Source organism: Liolophura sinensis, chromosome 1 (genome assembly GCF_032854445.1).
Source record: "Liolophura sinensis isolate JHLJ2023 chromosome 1, CUHK_Ljap_v2, whole genome shotgun sequence".
In the NCBI taxonomy this organism is placed as follows: domain Eukaryota; kingdom Metazoa; phylum Mollusca; class Polyplacophora; order Chitonida; family Chitonidae; genus Liolophura; species Liolophura sinensis.
In genome coordinates this window covers 55,409,512-55,432,515 of record NC_088295.1, presented here as the reverse complement: position 1 = coordinate 55,432,515, position 23,004 = coordinate 55,409,512, and the positions used below count along the sequence as shown (strand labels likewise).

General features: G+C 39.6%; 1 protein-coding gene across 1 annotated transcript in view; it reads left to right on the top strand.

The window, feature by feature from the left end:
• LOC135462179 (trithorax group protein osa-like) overlaps positions 1 to 23,004 on the top strand; it is a 59,802-nt gene continuing 36,798 nt past the window's right edge. The window contains exons 1-4 of the mRNA XM_064739577.1: positions 1 to 1,064; positions 7,756 to 7,956; positions 8,536 to 8,943; positions 10,285 to 10,335. Coding sequence (XP_064595647.1) covers positions 297 to 1,064; positions 7,756 to 7,956; positions 8,536 to 8,943; positions 10,285 to 10,335 — 1,428 coding nt within the window. The 5' untranslated portion in view covers positions 1 to 296. The remainder of the gene's footprint in view (positions 1,065 to 7,755; positions 7,957 to 8,535; positions 8,944 to 10,284; positions 10,336 to 23,004) is intronic.

Sequence of the window (23,004 nt, the reverse complement as noted above, 5' to 3'; positions counted from 1 at the left end):
ATAGCACTGTGTATGATAAGACCATGCTGCCATCCGACTAAGTTTTCCCTTACTGCATCCCCAACCCCATCAAAAAACACGTGTGTACAAACTTTGGAGACAGGTCGGCAACTCTTGGAACTGATTCGGGAGTGAGTTTATGTCGTCTTGATGCCGATTTTACAGTTTTCCGATCTGGGTGTGCGCCCAGTGATAGGCCATGCCAGAACAACTTGTCATTGTGAACAAAAAACGCAGGGAGATTGAACGGTTCAAGTCGCCTAGGAAAATACCTAGAGCCCGGTAAGTTACGTACGATGGAGAGTGCTGGATGTAAGGATGGTCCTGGGAATAATGTTGGTGTTGGTTCGAAGCTGAGATCGCCCAGCAAAGTGAATGATTCTCACACAATGGACTCTTTTCAAGATGGTGGCCAGCAAAACATGAGCTCGGAGCAGAACGATTTTCCACCACCTCTGGATGGTCCTCATATGAATTCTGAGATGAATAACTACCCACCAGGGCCAGGGGACCAAGGAATGCCTCCCGAGGGGTTTGGCCGAATAAACGAAGGTATGAACCCTGGGCAGATGCAAGGATTCGGTTATAACCGAGGGAATTATAACATGGGAGATCAACATGGCGGTTTGAATATGGCAGGAAGTCCGGACTACGCAGCACAAGGCCCACAATATCACGGACAGTACCCACAAACAGGGATGAGATCGGGCTACCCCACGGGCCCTAAGCCTGGTATGGGTCATGTACGACCGGGGATGGGCTCCCCGGGCATGGGGATGATGCCCCCTGGTTATAATTCGGGTAACCCTCGCATGATGTCGGGCCAAAGTATAGCCCAGCAAGGAGGACCTACCCCGACCTTAAACCAGCTTTTACAGACTCCAAATACATCCCAGAGATTTCAGAATAGTTACAATGATTACGGAGGGGGTCCCCAGAAAACTGGGGGTGATATGGGTGGTGGTGATCCTCCCTATGGTGTCCAACAGGGGTGGGGCTCCCAGCGCCCCATGAACCCATATTCGCAAGGACCGATGTCAGGAAACGTTCCATACAGAAATCCGGTAAGTTTATTGTTTCACTCTGTCGTTACGACGAAAAATGTCCAAAGTTTCCAGAGTAAAACTTGCCATACAAATGTTGTGTTGTTGTGTGACGTTTTCGCTTAGAAGCAGCATGCTCGAGATAGTGTTAACATTCACACTACCCGCCACTGGTGTTTTGGAAAGATGGGCGTTTGTTATGTAGATCAATGGTGTGAATCAGCGCCGTCGTTGTTTACTGCTGGTGTCGTAGAGAGGGGAAAAAAATGCTAGTACTGTGGCTGTGCATAGAGGGAAAACCCGTATCTTTCAGCTGACAGCCACTATGCTTATTGGATTGCCATGTGAATTAGAGGAAGTGTGACTGGAAGGGATTTTTAAATTTGGAGGCAAAATTACTGCTTTAGAAGACAGCTGGCCCAATTGTGCAAATGCCCCCACATGATTGGCTGGTGGCCCATGTCAAACAATCAATTAATCATGCTCGCATAATGATACCTTCTCCCATACACAAGCTGGCATGTGTACAACTGGATATTTCACTAGCGTAGGTCTGCATAACTCAGTGAAAGGTTACAATAATTCACCTTACGTTTGTTGTGCTCTTTGAATAATAGAGCAGGGAAGACCAAGGTTTGTGAAATGAGGTCACTTGGCTGGGAGGTCAGCATGTGCCTTTCTTTGTACAGTAACAAAGGCTGAGGATAGTGGACTCTACAGGTAACAGTTTTGGAGTGTGTTCTTAATTCCATGGGAGTAGATTGGAAGTTGTAATGTTATTTGTAAACATTGTCTGTCTCCTGTGCAAGATAAGGAACATAAGTAGTAATATAGTAATTTTTTTGTTTTTGTTATATTATTAATGGTAGGTCTCTCTTCCTTTGTTTACTATGCTAGGTTACTTTTTACTGTACTTATTCATGATGCAGTACATGTGCACATGTATCTCTGGTTAAATACATTTGTCTGTTTTTTTCTTTCAAGAATTTATGATGTCGGCATATTGTATAGTCATGAGGAAAGGAGCATGTGGTGTTCCATTGAGTACTGTATTATTGTTTTTGTGTCATGGCAGACCAATTTGTGCGTGCATCTAACTGCACCAGTTGTTTAACTTCATGAATTCCATTACCATTTCTTAAACGTATTAACAACTCTATGCTTAAGCATTCATTTCCTGCTAAAGTGAAAGTGTAGCAAAATGATTGAACAGCAACAAGGCCAGCAGATTAAATATTACATGTGTTTGTGTAAAGGAAAGTATACCAAGTTTATCGATTTGAAAGTGTCCCCCGAAATATTTATTGTGTGTGATTTTCTCTTTGGTTGACGTGATATGAACATTTCATCAACAGTCTTATTAAAATAGTATTCAGGTTCTTGTTATAGATGATTGAAAGGCTATACTCTCACACCAAAGGATTTCCATTTAGAATTTGCAGTTTTATGGTTTCGGGGGATATTTCCATTGACAAGGCTTTTCAGTTTTCAAATGTCTGATATTGCCTTGACAGTTGTGTGTTTATCATTTTGAATTACATGTATCCATTGAAATCAGTGTCCACTTCCAAACATTTCCTCTGGAAGACAAAAGACCAAGTCTTCCAAGTTTTGGTGAAGCAACTGCTTTGTTTATGTAAATAGTAGGTGTGGGGTTCAACCCCAAGTCGAGTTATATCTAAGACTTTGAAGTTGGTAACCTTGGGACAACTGAACATCACCTTTTGCCAGATAATAGCTTGGATTTAGAATCTGTATACAGTAGGTCAGCAAAAGCACATTGCAGTTCTTACCTAGATGCTACAAAATTACAAACAGAATTCAGCTTAGCTGTAGTTTCCTGTATGTATTTTTTTTTTTTCAAGTTTCAGCATGAAACCATGCTTCAGTCCATGCAAAGTTCACAAATATTCATGTAAAATGCACACAATTTACTGAAAGGTGCTTGATTGCCATGAGTTGCAATGTTTCAGCATATGTAAATGTGTTTTAGCATATGTCATTTATCCCCAAAACGTCCAGATGTGTCATGGGCATATGAAAATAACGGGTCATCGTGTGGCACTTCACTGAGGAACTTCTTTTTATTTTGAAATAATTTGAAACAGTTTCTTCCTTGTTGACTTCTGAACTTACCTTTGTCGTATTTAGTATATATGTGTAGGAATAATCACTTCGAAAGGTCACATGTAGGTTTTGATGTGGAAAGCAGGAGTTTGAATGTATAGAGAGAGAGACAAAAGGGTTTTACCTGATGCAGATGATCCTTGTTTATATCACATTATGGTCCAAGGTTACAGGTAAGAGGCAATAAAAGAATGTATCCTCTTTATGACCAACAGGCAACTCTCTTAAGTTCAGGTTAATTCAAAATTGTTATAGGCAGTGCTCAGATGAACTCCTCTGGTTTGATGTGTCCTATGACCTAATATAAGACACCTGATTTGCATTGTTGGGACGCTTACCTGCCATCACTCTTTCACTTATTCCCTTGGTTTGAAGCTGCTATTCATGTGGGATATTTAAAAGAAAACTCCAAAAATGGTTATTATAATAGTGTAATAATAGAAATTGTTTCGGAAGAGGAAACGGACCTGAATGGCTACATCTATTTTGTTTTGATGTGCTTAGTAACTCTGTGAATTGACTTTTAATCTGGAACTCTTACTAGGCCACAGGTTGCGTGGGTAGCAGCCTGTTGCTTCATTGTATTTCTTAACATGGAACTACAACCTGAAAGAATACCGTAAGGTGACATGCTTCATAGCGCATATGCATAATTTCTGGAAGTAAGGGGAGGGTTGTGAGCAAACAACTTGTGTTTTCTCAGTTCTCAGGATCTACACGTTCAACACAGGAGCCTCTCACCAATGCGGTCGCTGGGAGTTCAAGTCCAGCTCCTGTTGGCTTCCTCTCCGACCGTATGTGGGAAGGTCTGCCAGCATCCTGTGGATTGTGATGGGTTTCCACTGAGCTCTGTCCGATGTCTTCCCACCATAATGCTGGCCACCGTCGTATGAGTGAAATATTCCTGAGTATAGCATAGAACACCAATCATATAAATAAATATTCACTCAAAACCACCATGTTTTGCAATCATTTCAAACTATTGGCAGCCAGAATTTGATTGGCTGATGACTGATGTCATTGAACTAAAAAGACACATCTTGTACAGTATCTCACGACATTTTCGTTTCCATTGTGTTTTGGACGAAAAGGTAGTAAATTACGTGACCCATTCCTGCCAGACCTTACATTGATGTGATAGACTGGAAACAATGGACTGTTCCTCAGGCTAGGCATGATGTACACCATGCTGAACTAGAGATACCGGAAACATGGTTTTACGTCTCTGGTACGTCATGCTCGTATGGCTTAAGGACAGGGGAAACAGGCCATATGTTTTTTCACGTTAGGGCAGTAACTGACGCGTGGTTGGTTAAAATTGATAACATGTCAGTGCTTATGAATTTCTCAATATCTACGATTTTGCCTACTTTGAACTGCGATATCTCGGTTACACAACATCACGAAAATAAAGGGTATGCTTTTTGAACGTTATGTGGGGGTACTTATATAGATGCATACATGGATAATATATACATGGTCTAACATGGCTTACCTCGTGGCCTAGTTAGAATTCATTAAAAATGGATTTTGTACAGTTACTGGGCACCTCAGAAGAAAATGGCCGTTAAGTCTGTTCCCATCCCTCATCCGAAATAGCTAAGACTATATTTTTTATTGTCTTTTTTTTTATAATGAACGTATATGCAATACAACAGAATTTTGATTGGAGGTGTGTAAATAATACACAGCTGGTTAACAGAGACTGGACAAAGTTTCCAGTAAGGGTTGACTACAAAAGCTGAAGTGTAAGGGATCCTTGACCATGTAGGCGGCTAAAGCTTCTTGTTCCTGGAAGACGTGAATCATGCAAGCAGTTGACAACCAACAAATTCGCAGTAACAGCAACGTGCTGTAAAATGTTGACGTGTAATCTTGTGCTCAGCCCCCCATGCTAAGTCAGGGGCCAGTGTAAAAAGGTTAAACATCAAAAGTTTGACAGACTGCTCCATGTTAAAATGACAGGATGCTAGAAATTTGATTGATTGATTGACTGACTTGCACAAAGTCAAAAGCGGCTTGTCGCAGCTGAAAATGCTTTGTATCTATACAGGTATACTGGCCAAATGTGGATGTGCGCTTCTTTTCTGTGACAATACAATATTTATGGCAAATTTTAGAATTAGTTATATGTAGAACATATTTTAGGATGTAAATGTGATTAATTTATTGTAAAATGTGTACAGTAATATTAAAAGTATGTTTAGGTCAAGGAAGTGAGTGTATAGTATTTTGTTATTCCGTTCTGCATAAGGATGATTTCTAATGTCAGTTTTCAGCTGGTGTTTATGCATTTTTGTGAGTCCTGTCAGATACATACAGATAGGCATTGGTATAAATTAATATAAAATGCATGGGATAATGGAAAAAGCATGTTGGCTGGAGAGAGAGAAATGATTTTTAAGATTTCAAAAAAAAATATTGAAGTATTTTATAGGGTACGGCATTAGTTCTGTTCTTTTAAAGTGTTTTTACCCATGTTATCATGGGTATTGAATGGCCGTTGTAATCACTTAGTAGTTAGTGTGGACCAGTACATTGAGCATGCTCTGACTTGCCGAATGTAAGGTGGAGCATTCCACTTTTACTGTTACTTTGTAAATCTGTATACACCACTTCACCAAATGTGATATTTGGTGTACTTCTGGACTACGAACCGAGTCTACACATCCAGTGTAAATTTACTATTGTCACTGATCAGATCAGCTTTCATGCAAACTGACATTTCTGGGCTCATGGATAATTGATACTATACCTGATTAAATCTGGTGTGAACTGTAAACACCATAAATAAGGTCATCTGTGGCCTAGGTCCTGTGGTCTTTTTATTGAATTCAGCCAGGGGTTTCCCCAGTTGCTGACTACATATAGGTGACGTAAAGCACAGAATGGCATGAAGTGACCCAGTAATTGAGGTGGAGTTGCCCGTAGGCTGGCATCCCCTTGTTATTAATATGGTATGGATCGAGCCAGCTGATGAGCTGTGATAGATGGCTGTCGGTGTGCCGGGATTCCCCCAATTGTTGTGTCCAGATGTTCACACTCTGCTAGCCTTTCTGCCTGTTTACTCATTATGTAGATTAGCCATGTGCTCTGAGCAGGTCTTTCCCATGCAGACCAGTGACTGTTGGGGGTTTGCCTAGAGTAAACAGTCTTTGTGTGTGTGTGTGTTTTAGCTGTTGTAACTTCCTGTAAATGCTGTAAGATGATAACACTTGGCTGACCCCATTGTGGCATTGACTATCATAAACCGATGCAGATAAATATATATATATATATTTTTTTTTTCAATGACAGTCACGCAAATATGACTGTGTTACACACAGACAGGAACTTGTAATTTTGTCTCCTTTCATTCCTTTATATGAAGTTAGTAGCGTTTGGTATATCGATGAATTCAGCTATAGCCGGTAAGCATGACATTGTGGTTCCTGTAGTAAGATGATGATAACAAACAGGCTATATAATGTGTTGTGTGCCACCATGTGCTAAACTGAATAGGCATCTGAACGAGACCTAATGTTGTGGTATGAATGGAGCTCTTACGATTGCCCAGGTCAACTCTTTTATTAATCCAGCATGTCTGGGGTTAAACACCTAGTCACTCTCCACAAAAGAAACAGTTATTGACACGAGACAGTATTCATTGATTAAAGAAGCCCTGTGGCTTGTTCTCAACTCTTTAAGATTTTTTTTTTTTTCTTTTTTTCTTCCCTTTACTTTGGTGCACCAACCCCATTCATTGTATTTAACACTGCCTTGGTCTGTGCCTGTAATGACAGTTGTAAACCAGTCCATATGCTACTGAAGGCGCTTAGGACTTTAGTTTTTGCACCATTATCAGGCTCTTCCTCTTGAAAAGAAATTACCTTCTATCAAATGACAATTTCTAAGACAGAACTAAATTTATTAAATCTGAAATGTTTCCTTGACAGTATTTGTGGTCTGAATTATTGGTAGGATAAGTAATAGAATACAAAAAAAAAAAAAGAAAAGTTGCAAAGCTGTAATTATGTTCCATTGGTGAATACAGTGTGGCCTTTTCTGTGATTTATATACATGTGGCCTACATACTGTTGATACAGGAATGTATGTGTGTATATCTATATATATATATGTATATATATATGTATTGTCAATTTATATGTTTTATTAATGACCTCTACTTCGGACTTTCTTCAATTAGGTCTCATAATATAATACTGTACACTTACATGGCAGAACCATATTGGAGATGCAGTCGCTGTGAGTTCAAGTCCAGCTCATGCTGGCTTCCTCTCCGGCCGTAAGTGGGAAGGTCTGCCTGCAACCTGGGGATGGTCGTGGGTTTCCCCCGGGCTGTGCCCGGTTTCCTCCCACCATAATGCTGGCCGCTGTCGTATAAGTGAAATATTCTTGAGTACGGTGTAAAACACCAAACCAGTAAATAAATAAATCATATTGGAGAAGATATACTTGATGTTGTATACATGTAGATTGTGATATGAATATTAGGGTGATAATTTAACTATAAATGGCAGCCATGAACGCTTGCTGTAGAAACCATGTATTCATTGTGTTATGTTGGGATATTTGTTGATTATAGAGTGGGCCAATGCCTCCTGAGATGAACCAGCAGAGGAGGCAGCCAGGGATGCCTCCTTCCTACCCCTCTCAAAGTGGCCAGTACCCGGGTGGCCAGCAGTTCTCTCCTAACTCCCAACCCCAGCGCTATGGCATGATGTCCACCCCAGGGAGGATGATGCCCGGGCAGATGGGACAGATGAACCAGTCGTACAATCAACAGGTAACAGCCGATTTGAAGACAAATTCTGTAGATTAGATGGCATGATACATATACATGTAGCCGATCAGTGGTACAGGTCTTGTATCGTAATCCAATGCCATGGTTGTATGCATAGATACTTGTAATTGACAGTTTCACTCTTGTGCATTTGTAGTAGTGTTATATTTAGTGAGGGAGTGAGGAGGGACCAGACAACACTCAGTCATGATTGGCAGCTGTCATCCATCACACTTACTACCAGTGAAAGAAAGGATCTTAAATGGGATTGTCCAGCCTTCTTCAAAGGGAAATAAATCTGTGACCCAGTTTCTTGTAACATTGTAACAGTGTTGGACATAGCATTCAAAAAATGAGCATTTCTAATTTGTGAGATAGAGGAAGCTTCTGAGTAACAGATTTGCTTCCCTTGATATATTGCTTGATATCACCATCAGACCTTTAATCAATTGTTGTACATACATGTATGTCTACTGGTTAGTCTACTGGCATTGTAAGGAACGTACATGTATGAGCCTATCTTAGTAGGATGTGTAGGTGCAGTCTGACTGGTCAGCGACTTATCCTGTTTTTACCTGATAGATGACATCTCAGTATGGTCATCATCATCAGGGAGCAATGGGCTACAATAACCAGTCGATGACACCTCAGCAACCAGCACCACCTCTCCAGCAACAGTCCCCACAACCTGGGCCTCCAGTGTCCCAGTCAGGCGGCCCCTATCTGTCACCCCCGCAGGCAGGCTCTCACCCACCCACGTCAACGGGCAACTCTGGGAGCAGCGGCAGCCCTTCGTCACAGTCGTCACCGCAACCAGCCCAGCATAGAGTGACCCCGCCACTCGTCAAACCCCATGCATTGAAACCTCACCACGCCAGCTTCATACTACAGCAACAACAACAGCAGCAGTCTGTGTCCCAGAGCCATCCCCATCAACCACAACACCAGCAGCAGCAGGCTCCACAGGCTGCGAGTGAATCAAGCCCAGAGGTACCATGGCTGCCGCCTCCCGCCTCTTTCCCCATCCTTAACTTTCGCACATCTCATTGTACCTCACCGTGTCATCTGTCCTTGGCCCTGGATGGAACCTCACTGGGTGGCATCTGTGTGACACCGCCTGCACCCTGCTGTTATTGGTGCCCACCCTCCACCACCCTCCTTGCCTCCTCTCGTCTAGGCCTTGCTTGTTTTGTTTGTTAACGAGGGGTCACTGAAGCACACGTTTCAGCACCACCCTAGCATTTATTATAGAGCATGGATGTTTTGTTCAGCTCTAGTCAATCATGTTTACTTGGGAATGTTCCAGCATGCATGTTTTTCTCTCACTTTATTTATTAGAATTAATTTTGAATGTATCACTTCAGTGTTACCTGCTTTCCCTCCACTTCGTCTCGCAGCTCCTACTTCCCCAACCCTTATTATTGTTTTTACCTACATTTACAACATTAACAATACCTGTACATTGTCTTGTTGTAATTTAATATATTTAGTATCAGTCAAGGCAAAAACATTCTGACTTTTTATTTTTCAAGTTTGGGATAGAGAAGGGGCATATATTGATGCCAAACATTTACCAACATATTTTGATAAAAATAATGAAGTTGTTGTTAGCCAATTTGTTATCTTCTATGCTGCATTGTCGTATTGGACAAATCAGCGTTCCCAAAATGCATGTATCCTAGAGTAAGCAAGTGTATAAATGCAACTAATATATTCCATTAAGACTTCAGGTGGCTTCAGGTGTGAAACAGCTTATTTGTGGGCTTATATCATCTGCTTTTCACAGTGAACATCTGTGAGAGGAGTCAGATGCTGAGCACACAAATTAGTGACGTCATGCCTTCAGCTACATGTACTGGTGGTAAAGACTAGCTCCCATTTTTGTCACCCTTGGCTTGTTGTTGTTGATGGTGATTTTTATGTCGCATGAATTGCTGTTTCAGTGAACTGAAAATGGAATTATATGTTGGTTACGAAGCATAGAGATTGATATGATTGTGTTCAGTTTTGTAGGCGTAGAAGAGTTGAAGTTTCCCTTACCATGGGCATTTGATGGTGTAACTATCTGACAACCAAACACAATTTGTATTGATTTAGCTAGGCTTGTAATCGAGCTTTTATGCGATTTGGCTGAGATAACAACAATCTTACAGAAGTTTCACCTTCAGATGCTTAAAATGTAAAAATCGAGAACGTAAATATTAGAATATTTGTCAGTGCGATATTTTAAAAGTGAAAAAATCTGTTCATAAATGTTGAGTTTGTGTACATGTTTTTGTTTGTTTTTTTTTCTTTCATTTTTGTAATGGTGTTTGCCTTGTTTCTTTTTAGGGATTCAGTAATAGCAGACCCTCAAAACAGACCAACCAAGACAATGACATGGTAAGTCCATTTCTCAGCTTACTTGTAATATAGTATTTTCATTTCATCCATCCTCAGTAATCGGTGATGCGGCCAAGGTTGGTATTGGTGATGGTAAGACTGTGTGTATTGAATCCACATAATTGAGACCTTCACAAACAAAACAGCACTACCTTCGTGGGTGCTTTGAATTGACACGAAACCCACAGTAAATGTGTTGGCACCAAAGTTGATTACAGGTATTATATTGACAGTGTTCAGGTATTCTTGGTGTATGCCCCCTTGGAAATGTTACCAAGTGCATCTTGAAGTGCATCTGTCCATGAGTGGGTGGGTGTGGAGCAATCTTGCCAGCAAGGAGATATCTCAAAAACTCACCAGGAAAGACAGTTAAACCTTGGGGGTTTTTTGTAGAACATTGCTGTCTTGTCTTGTATTCTACAAGATTTTTGAGAGACTTTCGTAGTTTTCCTTGGGTTTGTATGAGTGTTACACTGTGAGGAGGTCTGATTTACCCATGGTGGATGTCTTTTTTGATATTCCTTATAACAAAAAGTGAAGGGCAGGAGGGTACCGAGATCATGTTGTTTTGTAAACATCTATAGTTTATTTCTTTTAGAGAGTCGCCTGCATTCAGCCCTCTGTGTTGTTACTTGTCACTGACTAAGGGCAATTTTGGTAGCGAGAATGACTGAGTTTACCACAGAACTGAATATAGGCGACTCTTTAAAAGAAATAAACTATAGCACACACAATTTTGTAAGCATGGTAAAAAAACCAGGATAACAGAAGACTGTAAATAGTTTATTAAAACCATTAGGCTACAACATAATGACTATCTAGTGTGAGATTATGTTGTTGGTACCAATTTAGAAGATGTGGTACATCTTGAACCATTTTATATAATTACACCAAATGTGAAGGTAGCAAATTAGGGATCTATTTGGAATAAAGCAGGATTACTGAACGAGAAAACAGTTCAGAAGTGATGGAAGAGATTAACAGATGTTAGTGGCACAAATAGTCACAAGATGAATTTCATGACGGTGAACTGTCTGATTTATTTCTTCACCACAAATGTAACATTGTGCTTCCTCCTGATACGTAATTTGTATAGATCTTCATTTAAAGCATTTTATTGAATGACTGAATTTGCCTGAAATATTAATTATCAGGTAAATGGTGATCTCAACGCAGTTTCCTTTTATTTCATCAGATGTTGGCACAAATAATGGTCATACAAGTATGTCACTCTACCTTCTAAACAAAAGACACATTTCTAACGTCAGTAGAACCCTCATCACTATCCAAAAAGAGTCACTTACCTCTAGTCACAGACATAATTTTTAGGTATGTACATGTACAGTAGTTGATTTTGCTGTGAAAATCCATTTGAAAATACTTTTGGTTATTTTTGAGGCCATTCCGATGTAACCTTGTTTAGTGTGATCAGGAATGGTTTCAGTGTAAGAGTGAGGTTGATCAGGCTATACAGGTAGGTGTAAAGTAAATCAATATTTGCGTTCTCCTATGTTTTACTGCATATTTAACTGTAATAGCTTCCAAGGTATTGAAAAAAAACAACTTAGATATGTTTCTGTAGTTTAAATTGTGTTATTAAGTGTTATTATTAGAAATGCCCTTGTTAACCTGCCGCTATCCAACTCTACTCAATGAAGAAATTTCTTAGTGTTAAGAAGTTTGAACAGTTTACATGCTTTTGCTTACTACGTTTGTGCAATGTAAATTAAGTCATCCAAACATCTCTGATGAAAGCTGAGTGGAAAGTTAGATATGTACAATGATGTACAATGAATACATAATGACATGACTTAATGGCTACGCCAAAAACATGACTTTTTGATTCAGGCCCAGTCAGGTGTTACACTGTCGGAAACGCGCGTGCAGCTATGCACCTGTGTATGGATATATATATGAACAATCATTTCGGGGTTAATAATAGAAATGCCTGTCCCAGTTAGAGGGTGGAAAATTAAATACTTCATGTAATCAAGCAGGACTGAGTATAATAATCTACATTACCTATCTGAATTGCACATGAATATGTCTGCTTCTGATTTGTTTTTTGTGTACCCCGCTTAAGTCGCCCGAACAACGTGGCCCTATTTTGTTTCATCGTTAGTTTTCATCCACCTTTGTGAGATCAGAGCTGCTCGAAGGGACTATCTAATGACACCTGTGGATCTAATAAGGTGCATGAATCAGCCTGCCCGTTTTTGCTACACTTCTATACTGGCTAGTCTGTAGATCCGTCATGCACTGTCTAAACCCTATACACTGACGCTAACCTAACCATGTGAAGCCATTTGCATTTCTAGCCTGCAGGCTATTCCCTCTACTTCAGCTATACATGTATACATGCGCGGCATAGATCCCGGGCTTATGTATATATGGATGATGCAGTTATGTGTATCTTCGATGTATGTAGTTCAGAAGAGATAGTTACACTTTGTTACTCCCAGCTCTGGCAGATTTCTTTTTGTTTTGTGGCCTGAACTTGAACAGAACAGAGGTGTATACATAATGCAGTAGTCAGGCTGGCCAAACACAAGTTTATCTACAACTAGGTCTTGAGAGCCCTGCTTGATCTTTCCTTAATTCAGAAGCGCATACATAAATTAGGTGTCAGATTGGACTGAGCGATTGGCCTGAGATTTTATGTAAGCTCTGCATATTTAAAACAGAGCCGTAACAATATGCAAGTCGAGACAGCACCACCGTAGGGACTGTGGGATAATTGTGCGTGAATTGTCTGCTCTTTCTGTCATGGTCTGTTAAACCTTCAAGCTTGGCACGTCCTAGAGAGAAAGTTTTACACAGCTATTGGGTTACTGGGTGGGTATGTTACCCCTGTAATTTTGAAATCAGTTAATAGTTGTACATTCTATATGATGCATTGATCTCTTAGTGTTATCCTCCACATGAAACCTGTTGTTGTTGTGTATGTAATTAGTAGGGGTATCAGAGTCTTGTACCTCCACCTGTCCCTTCCACTCTTCTCACTACCTTTGGCAAACCTTATTGCACCTATCAGACAGGCTGCTAGTGATTCATTCTAGAGATCGATATCTTGTATGGGCTTGCTTCTTTGTTTTGAAGGCATGAGTGTGTTCACTTATATTTATGACTAATTTCAAGAGCAGAAACAATAAATAAATAAATAAATAAACAAATAGCCAAGAGCATCATTAGCAGATTACACTGGACGCGTGGCCACCTGAGGTTGAAATACGTGTACATGTGTGTGATGGAAAACAGACACATTGAGAATATACACGGTACATCTGTAGATGTATTTAGATCATGCGTGCATGGGTTTACATACATGTACATGTGTGCCGTGGAAAACAGACACATTGAGAATATACACGGTACATCTGTAGATGTATTTAGATCATGCGTGCATGGGTTTACATACATGTACATGTGTGCCATGGAAAACAGACACATTGAGAATATACACGGTACATCTGTAGATGTATTTAGATCATCATTGCATGGGTTTACATACATGTACATATGTACCATGGAAAACAGACACATTGAGAACATACACGGTACATCTGTAGATGTATTTAGATCATCATTGCATGGGTTTATATACATGTACATGTGTGCCATGGAAAACAGACACATTGAGAATATACACGGTACATCTGTAGATGTATTTAGATCATCATTGCATGGGTTTACATACATGTACATATGTACCATGGAAAACAGACACATTGAGAACATACACGGTACATCTGTAGATGTATTTAGATCATCATTGCATGGATTTACATACATGTACATATGTACCATGGAAAACAGACACATTGAGAATATACACGGTACATCTGTAGATGTATTTAGATCATGCGTGCATGGTTTACATACGTGTACATGTGTGCCATGGAAAACAGACACATTGAGAATATACACATCTGTAGATGTATTTAGATCATCATTGCATGGGTTTATATACATGTACATATGTGCCATGGAAAACAGGACACATTGAGAATATACACGGTACATCTGTAGATGTATTTAGATCATGCGTGCATGGGTTTACATACATGTACATGTGTGCCATGGAAAACAGACACATTGAGAATATACACATCTGTAGATGTATTTAGATCATCATTGCATGGGTTTACATACATGTACATATGTGCCATGGAAAACAGACACATTGAGAACATACACGGTACATCTGTAGATGTATTTAGATCATGCGTGCATGGGTTTACATACATGTACATATGTGCCATGGAAAACAGACACATTGAGAATATACACATCTGTAGATGTATTTAGATCATCATTGCATGGGTTTACATACATGTACTTATGTGCAAATGGAAAACAGACACATTGAGAACATACACGGTACATCTGTAGATGTATTTAGATCATGCGTGCATGGGTTTACATACATGTACATGTGTGCCATGGAAAACAGACACATTGAGAATATACACGGTACATCTGTAGATGTATTTAGATCATCATTGCATGGGTTTACATACATGTACATATGTACCATGGAAAACAGACACATTGAGAACATACACGGTACATCTGTAGATGTATTTAGATCATCATTGCATGGATTTACATACATGTACATATGTACCATGGAAAACAGACACATTGAGAATATACACGGTACATCTGTAGATGTATTTAGATCATCATTGCATGGGTTTACATACATGTACATATGTACCATGGAAAACAGACACATTGAGAACATACACGGTACATCTGTAGATGTATTTAGATCATCATTGCATGGATTTACATACATGTACATATGTACCATGGAAAACAGACACATGAGAATATACACGGTACATCTGTAGATGTATTTAGATCATGCGTGCATGGGTTTTACATTACGTGTACATGTGTGCCATGGAAAACAGACACATTGGAGAACATACACATCTGTAGATGTATTTAGATCATCATTGCATGGGTTTATATACATGTACATATGTGCCATGGAAAACAGACACATTGAGAATATACACGGTACATCTGTAGATGTATTTAGATCATGCGTGCATGGGTTTACATACATGTACATGTGTGCCATGGAAAAACAGACACATTGAGAATATACACATCTGTAGATGTATTTAGATCATCATTGCATGGGTTTACATACATGTACATATGTGCCATGGAAAACAGACACATTGAGAACATACACGGTACATTGTAGATGTATTTAGATCATGCGTGCATGGGTTTACATACATGTACATGTGTGCCATGGAAAACAGACACATTGAGAATATACACATCTGTAGATGTATTTAGATCATCATTGCATGGGTTTACATACATGTACTTATGTGCAAATGGAAAACAGACACATTGAGAATATGCATGGTACATCTGTAGATGTATTTAGATCATGCGTGCATGGGTTTACATACATGTACATTGTGTGCCATGGAAAACAGACACATTGAGAATATACACGGTACATCTGTAGATGTATTTAGATCATGCGTGCATGGGTTTACATACGTGTACATGTGTGCCATGGAAAACAGACACATTGAGAATATACACATCTGTAGATGTATTTAGATCATCATTGCATGGGTTTATATACATGTACATATGTGCCATGGAAAACAGACACATTGAGAATATACACGGTACATCTGTAGATGTATTTAGATCATGCGTGCATGGGTTTACATACATGTACATGTGTGCCATGGAAAACAGACACATTGAGAATATACACGGGTACATCTGTAGATGTATTTAGATCATGCGTGCATGGGTTTACATACATGTACATGTGTGGCCATGGAAAACAGACACATTGAGAATATACACGGTACATCTGTAGATGTATTTAGATCATGCGTGCATGGATTTACATACAGGTACAAGCTTCATTTTAGATTTTAAGACAGCCACCAACCAATTTGCTGTCTACAATGTGCAATCAGTATTGAAGTTTTTCACGTTCGTTCAGTCCAGGCTGTGTGTTCAAATCTAGCTGGTTTTGTGTTATTCATATTTTCATGAGGTCAAGTTATTATTATTTCTGCCACCCATAAGCCTGACCAATTACCTATAGTAAAACTAACTGAGCATTATAAGAGGTATATGTATATGTTGACTCATGGGTCATTATTGTTGTTTTTACTGTCTTCAGAAAAAAAAACAACAAAAAAAAGCACACATCCTGTAAATGAAAGCATTTTATGGGTCAGTTTGGCAATTGGGGGGCAACAACATTGCAGCTGTGACAAGAACATATATTATGAAAGAATTAATTGGAGCTCTGGTATGTGTAAAACAAGCAAGACTATATAATGAGGAGGCTTGTCCTGGTAGTTAGAGCATTTTCGTTGAGGGGAAACAGTTTTTATTCTGTTATTATTTGGAGTGGCTGGAGAAGAAGAGAATGTGGTAAGCAGTTTAGAGGGGTTTGGTGATATCAGACGTTTAGTTAAAATAGTAAATAATGGGAGGATAAAAAAAAGTTGTTTTGTTAAAGTGCCACTTCAATCCTAAGAAACGCCAGGTTGAAATATTAAACTGATATAAAGGATACCCTATGGAATATAGCAAGCACCTCAGTTCAAAAAAAAAATTACGCTAAATATTGCTGTTTAACCCCTAGAAGTGGAGAGTCCTGAAAAACAAAATCTTTTGCAATTTCGGTAAAATTTTCCTGATGTGATGTAGTAATATTTCTGAAGTCAAGCTGATGTGACATAAGGCAGTTATGCTAGAATGATGTCAGGTGCATTTGGAAGTATGACGTCATTTGTTGCTGTAAGTCGGTGATGGGTGACATCAAGTGATCTTGCATGGCATCACACCAGAAAAATAGGAAACGGCAGAAAACTTTTGTTTCCGTATTATCCCTCCCAAGCTAACAACAACGGCTTTAATACAATGGGTTTCTTTCTACAAGCTAAGAAAGCAATTCCGTTTCTTATCATTTAACTTTGCCTTTAAGACATACCTGTCTTAACACTACAGTAGCTTTATCAGCTTCCTTCCTGATTTTTCACTCACAAGTCAGTTGAATTTGGCCTTGTGAAATTAGAACTGTGTATATTCATAAACTGAAGAGTTAAATTTTAATGCTAATAATAGGTTCCATGCCATAAATTGTCAACATAAATTCATGGTTTGAATGACTAACTACATATATGAAAACAAAACCAAAAAATGCCAGAAGTGGTTTGCTGACCATTTGAATTCCGGAAACTTTCGTCTCTTTGTGAGGTTACAGTAGATTATTATCTTCCCATCATTTTGCTCCAGATCTTTAATAAAGTTCTCAGCTGCTGATTTCTGAGCCTTTTTTTATCATGTATCACTAGACATAATTTATCTGCATGAAAGCTGTGTTCAAGATACAGCGTTTGTCCTTGTCCTTGTTTTGCTGCTGATGTTATCGGCTTTAACCAGTATTTGTGCAGGTATTAAGGCTTGGCTGTCCAATGAACCAGGTGATACTCTCTGGTGTTGTATGACTAGTACTCATCTCCTAAGTGACTAGGTACACCAGGGCTATTTATTCAGTCTTTAAGTGTAGCCCAAGACTCTTTGAAAATGAAAGTGTTATAATTGCCATTGCAATACATTTCACAGTTTGGACACGAGTTACTTTACTTGGGAAAGGTTCCACATTGAAGCTTTAAGAACATTAACAGTGTCCAGAACAGCAGTGAAATTGACCATTTGGTCACACCCACAGGAATGAGGAAGGGTGAATAAGATATCTGGAATTCATCATTTTTATGTCTTTATGAAACATGCCATGTTTAAAATTCCATTTTGGTGAGGTTGGAGGAGGTGGTGGGGGGGTGGGGGAGGTGCTTGACTGGCATTATTAATTTTACCACAACAGCAGATCTATGTCAAACCAAGCATTTAAAGTTAGGTTCAGAGAAATGTGTATTCAGAAGTAAGGTTTCCTGTACAGATGTGCATAAATTTTAATCCAGTATGTGAATTAATGATTTAAATGATGATGAAATGTTTAGACCTAATTGTGTACAATGTTAAGGATAGGTTTCCCCATCGCTCTGCCTGCTTTCTTCCCACCATATTAATGCTGGTAACCTTCTGTAAGTAACATATTCTTAGATACAACTTTAAAACATAAATTAAAATAAGGAAATTCACTCTAAGGGAATAGGTAATATTTTTTGCAGTAGCATTCACTTTTGTAGAGACCCTTCCCCACTCACTGTTAGAAGTTTAAGGTTAGTATGCATACTGGTTATTGTACACGTGCCTACGATGTAGTTAGCTGTCTCACAACCCTTGTAACTAAAACATACATGTACACGTGATCTCACATCGCAAAATTTTATGCACATGTATTAAAACCCTGAGTAGAAGATCTCAACAAATTCTGAACAGCAAACTGGTCAAGCTATTTGCAGTCACTTTAAAAGGTGTCATTATTTTAGACTCATCTTGGAAGGTTATCTCTATGTGTTAAATAATTCAGTCTGATCAATATGAGGAAGGTCACACATTTTCACAATGGCTACAGCAGAGGTTCCTGCCAGGAGTACTGCAGAGGCAGTGTTCGGGAACTGGCAAAGATAGCGAGTGTGGTATGGCTAGCAGCATGCTTATCAGCCGTTTACCATCTTGTTGAAAGGGACATCTGAGAGAATATTTTTTCTGTCTTATCAGTAAATGTTCTACCTGTAGTTTATCATAGCTGCATTTGGTTTATTTTCTCTGCAAGGAAGACTGGTGGCTTCTTATGTTGATGATCTATAAACTTATAAGAAATACACAGGTAATTTTAAAATGGGAATCTTTTAAATATATCCTGATTAGAACAGAAAGGAATGGATATACATGTACTCATGTAGTCAAATGTCCAATCTTGGCTGGAGGTTGATTTACATGTATGGCACTCTATAGTATGTCTAATGATGATCTGAGGTACAAAGGGAGATATCTGTGAGAATTAACTAAAGCTGTTACTCTCAGATGTGGTGGGTAGTGGCTTTAGATGTTACAAAGCGTATAAATGTTGAATTTCCATAATTTTTTTACCCTCGTACATGTGCATATGTTCAGCAGCAGAATTATGGCCCGTATACAGCCAGTGTTGTACTGTGGAGAGATGGTTTATTGGTAGGCTGCATTCAGCTTCATTTGAAGATTCGGACTGGTGGGCACTCTCTGTTACATGTACATATAGGTTACAAGTAGTCCTTCTGACATATGCTCTTTCCGGGGTGTTAATGTTAAAAGTTAAATTACCAGGTGCTGTACGTTTAATGCTGGCTGAGGAATCCATTTTTATCAGTATACATTTTTATGTAGGTCTTGTGTTTAAAATTTCTTCATGTTTAACTTTGTGTTCAACACACCGCATATAGGACCAGCTTGACTGTTGTTGACAAGAACTGCAGGGATTCTGTAGAACACCACTGTGCGAATTTGCAACTATGAAGATGTCTCTTCACCGTCATCTCTAAGGGTAGCCTGTATAAATAAGATGAGACTTGACATAGCTGCATGTATGTGGATGAAGAAGTGACTAGCAATCACTGGATTGTAGAAGTGTTGTGTGTGTGTATAGCACATGTCCAAACCCCTGTATGTAGAGAAGGTATCTAACTTTGTGCAGGTGGTGTGATCGTCTCGGCTCATTTCAGGCTGTCCTCCCTACTGTGAGCATTATCTCCCTTTGGTCATGTCAAGCAAACATGTGCAGGTATTTGGTGCTGTGTTGTAACCCAGGAGAGGGGTATCCTGTGTTAAGCCATTAGCGATGAGAGAGTGCTGTACAATGGGAGGTAACCCAGGGCTGACACACGGCTGTTTCAGAGAGATTGATCCAATTGATTTGTGAAGCAGCTCTGGACCTGGCCTGCCTGCCTGCCTGCCTGCCTGCCAGCTAGCAGGCTATATGCCTCAGTGACGAGCCTACTTTTGCCTCGCACGCATAGGCCTACATTACACTGCTAAAAAAACAAAATCCTCCTGTACATGTACAGTGGCGAATACTGGCCGATGCGTGTAGGCTATACAGTGATGAAGGTTTTCCAGGTCTCTGGGCCTATTGTAAGGCCATTTCAGGGCAGTTGTTTCACTTCTGTTCAGTTGACAATATACATTTTGTGCTTACATCCCAGTGAAGATTTCAGTCTGATTGAGCAGCCACCTACATGGCTTCAGGCAACAATGCAGTTTTATGACAATAGTTGAAGATGAAAATGTACCATTGTGTTTAATAACAGCGGATGTCCACGTTTTGTTCTAGTTCTTTGCTAACTTAATTTGGTTTTGGCTCTCTTTCATCTTTCTTTCTTGTATTTTTTCCTCGTGGATAGATTACGTCAAGTTGTTAATCTTGGTAAGCCAGTTAATCACATAGAAATCTATTAAATTATACTGCTGCTAGCACAGCATATTTAATGTACACTTTATAACTGCATTCATGCAGCATATGTTACATTATTCTATCTACAATGTTTAAGTGCACCTTTTGTGTACTTGTCCTAAAAATTTGCACGAGGAAGTGCATTTTTAGAGAAAAATGGAATATTACAAAATGTTACTTACGATGCTGAAATATTTTCACAGTGAGTCATCATCTAGCCATCCAAGCAAACTTCAAAACATCAATCTAAGATCAATATAATCAGCCAAAATGTGTAACTTAGGGCAAAAACTATTTATGGATAAAATTTTAGATCCGATATAATTTGCATTTTGTAAATATACATGAATACATTTATGTATGTATGAGATGTACACTGGGTAAGTGTATAGATTATGTAAAGTTTAATGTAGTAGCCATTTTTTATCCTCATCACCATACGTGTGTATGAGTTTTATTTAGGTATAAGAAGTGTCACTCTATACATCTTAGGCAAATTAGTAGTTTTGTTGAAGTCTTTAAGGTGGCCAAACCATCAGGTTTCACCCAGAAGTGCTCTTCCATACAAAGAAGGGTTGAGGACATAGTTATGTGATTTGACCTATGCTTAAAGCGTGCTGGATCACAAACAAAACCTAACGCTCTGTGTTTTATGTCCTAATAAGAAAAAAACATCTTCTTTTGTATTTCTTGAATTAAATAAGAAAGAAAGTGTTTTGGAATGTCACCATTGTATTAGAAACAGTGATATATGTTGAAAATGCTAGTATCGATTCATTTTTATACACATTCTTAGTTATGTTGACAGTTGGATCTCATTGGTGAGAAGATTACATTTATTAGGTCAGAAAATGAGCACTCAAAGACAGCTCTAATGTATCTTCGACTAGCGTCATAGATCTGTGGCTTACCAAGTGAATAAGGTGAAATCAATTTTAAGGCGTATCGTGCAAACATTTGAGGCGTAAATAACTAGCATGTTTATTATTTCTACATGCTATGATAATGAACCTGGTAATATTGCTAAGGTTCAATTAGGGGCTGGCCAGGTAGGGGAGGTTAAGAATTGCCTGGTTCCCTCATTACTCAGCTGTCCACTGAATACCATGGCCTTGGCACACCACAGTGCATTGGATTCGCCAGCCGGTGGGTCAGAGCTTGAGGAAGAATCTTCATTACTGGTTTCCTAGCCAGAGTGTTTACTGCTGGAGTCGGCCGCATCTGGTGGGCTGTGCGAGATAGCCTGGCGTTTCCGCCAGCCTGGCTGGCTTGGTTGCCTACACAGCGATAGCAAGCTGCTGCAGCCTAGCAGACGATACTGGTTAATTTGTCCCAGTGTATTGATTTTCTACAGGCCAGTGTAGGGATCAAAGCCAGGCCCTGTTACTCCATGGAGTGATGGCTCTCCCCAGATAGCTGGCATAATTAGAAGCCTCTAGCCATGAGAAAGAAGAGTACGACATTCTACATAGAATTACTCGGCTACGCAGAAACATAGTCCCCGGCTCAGGATTTCCTCACTCTGGGAAAATGGGCTGCTTGTTAGAGGCAGTCACTGTGGAAATGGGCAGAGGTTTATCTTGTTCCACTTGGTGGCCTTTTGTAACTCTGCCATTAGCCTCTGCCGGGACTACTTTATGCAAATAGTGAAGCGCTCATAAATAAAGCATTATAGGTGCTGCCTAAATAGAGCCAGGGAACAATGTGTGGCCAGGCAAGCAAATCCACAGGCACAAATGTTGTATTGATGTGGTGTTGGGCTAAGGGGGGTTTCCTGTCTTGTCAGGGTGGAGACTTGGTGAGGGGGCTGACTGAGGGGGTAATGCAGTTGTGAGTCAAAGCCCCCCTCTAATAAATCCTTCTAGGAAGGTCTCATTCTCTTTGGGGAGGCCATTCCTCCTATCTCAGCGGCCTGACAACCTCTGATAAATGGGTGCGTTTTATCTGCCCTTATTGCTTATTCAGCCCAAGCCCAGCCTGCGTATGTAAATTGGACCAGTCTATTTGCCTCCAGAAACGGCATCTGGTGAAGGAGGATCCAATTAACAATATTTGGAAAGTGCCGCCTGGGGAAGCCCTAGGCTGGATAAGGGGAGACAAGGCAAATTTCTCAAGTCCCTTCTTTTGAGAGAGCGAGAATGTGTGAGAAAGCATAAGACTTTTATAGTGGAAAAACTAGTCTCCAGTCAGACTGCATACATTATGCTAGACTAAAGCTATAGCAGAGGCCTTCAGCCCACAGCCTATATAGAAGTAGTCAACCAAGTTAG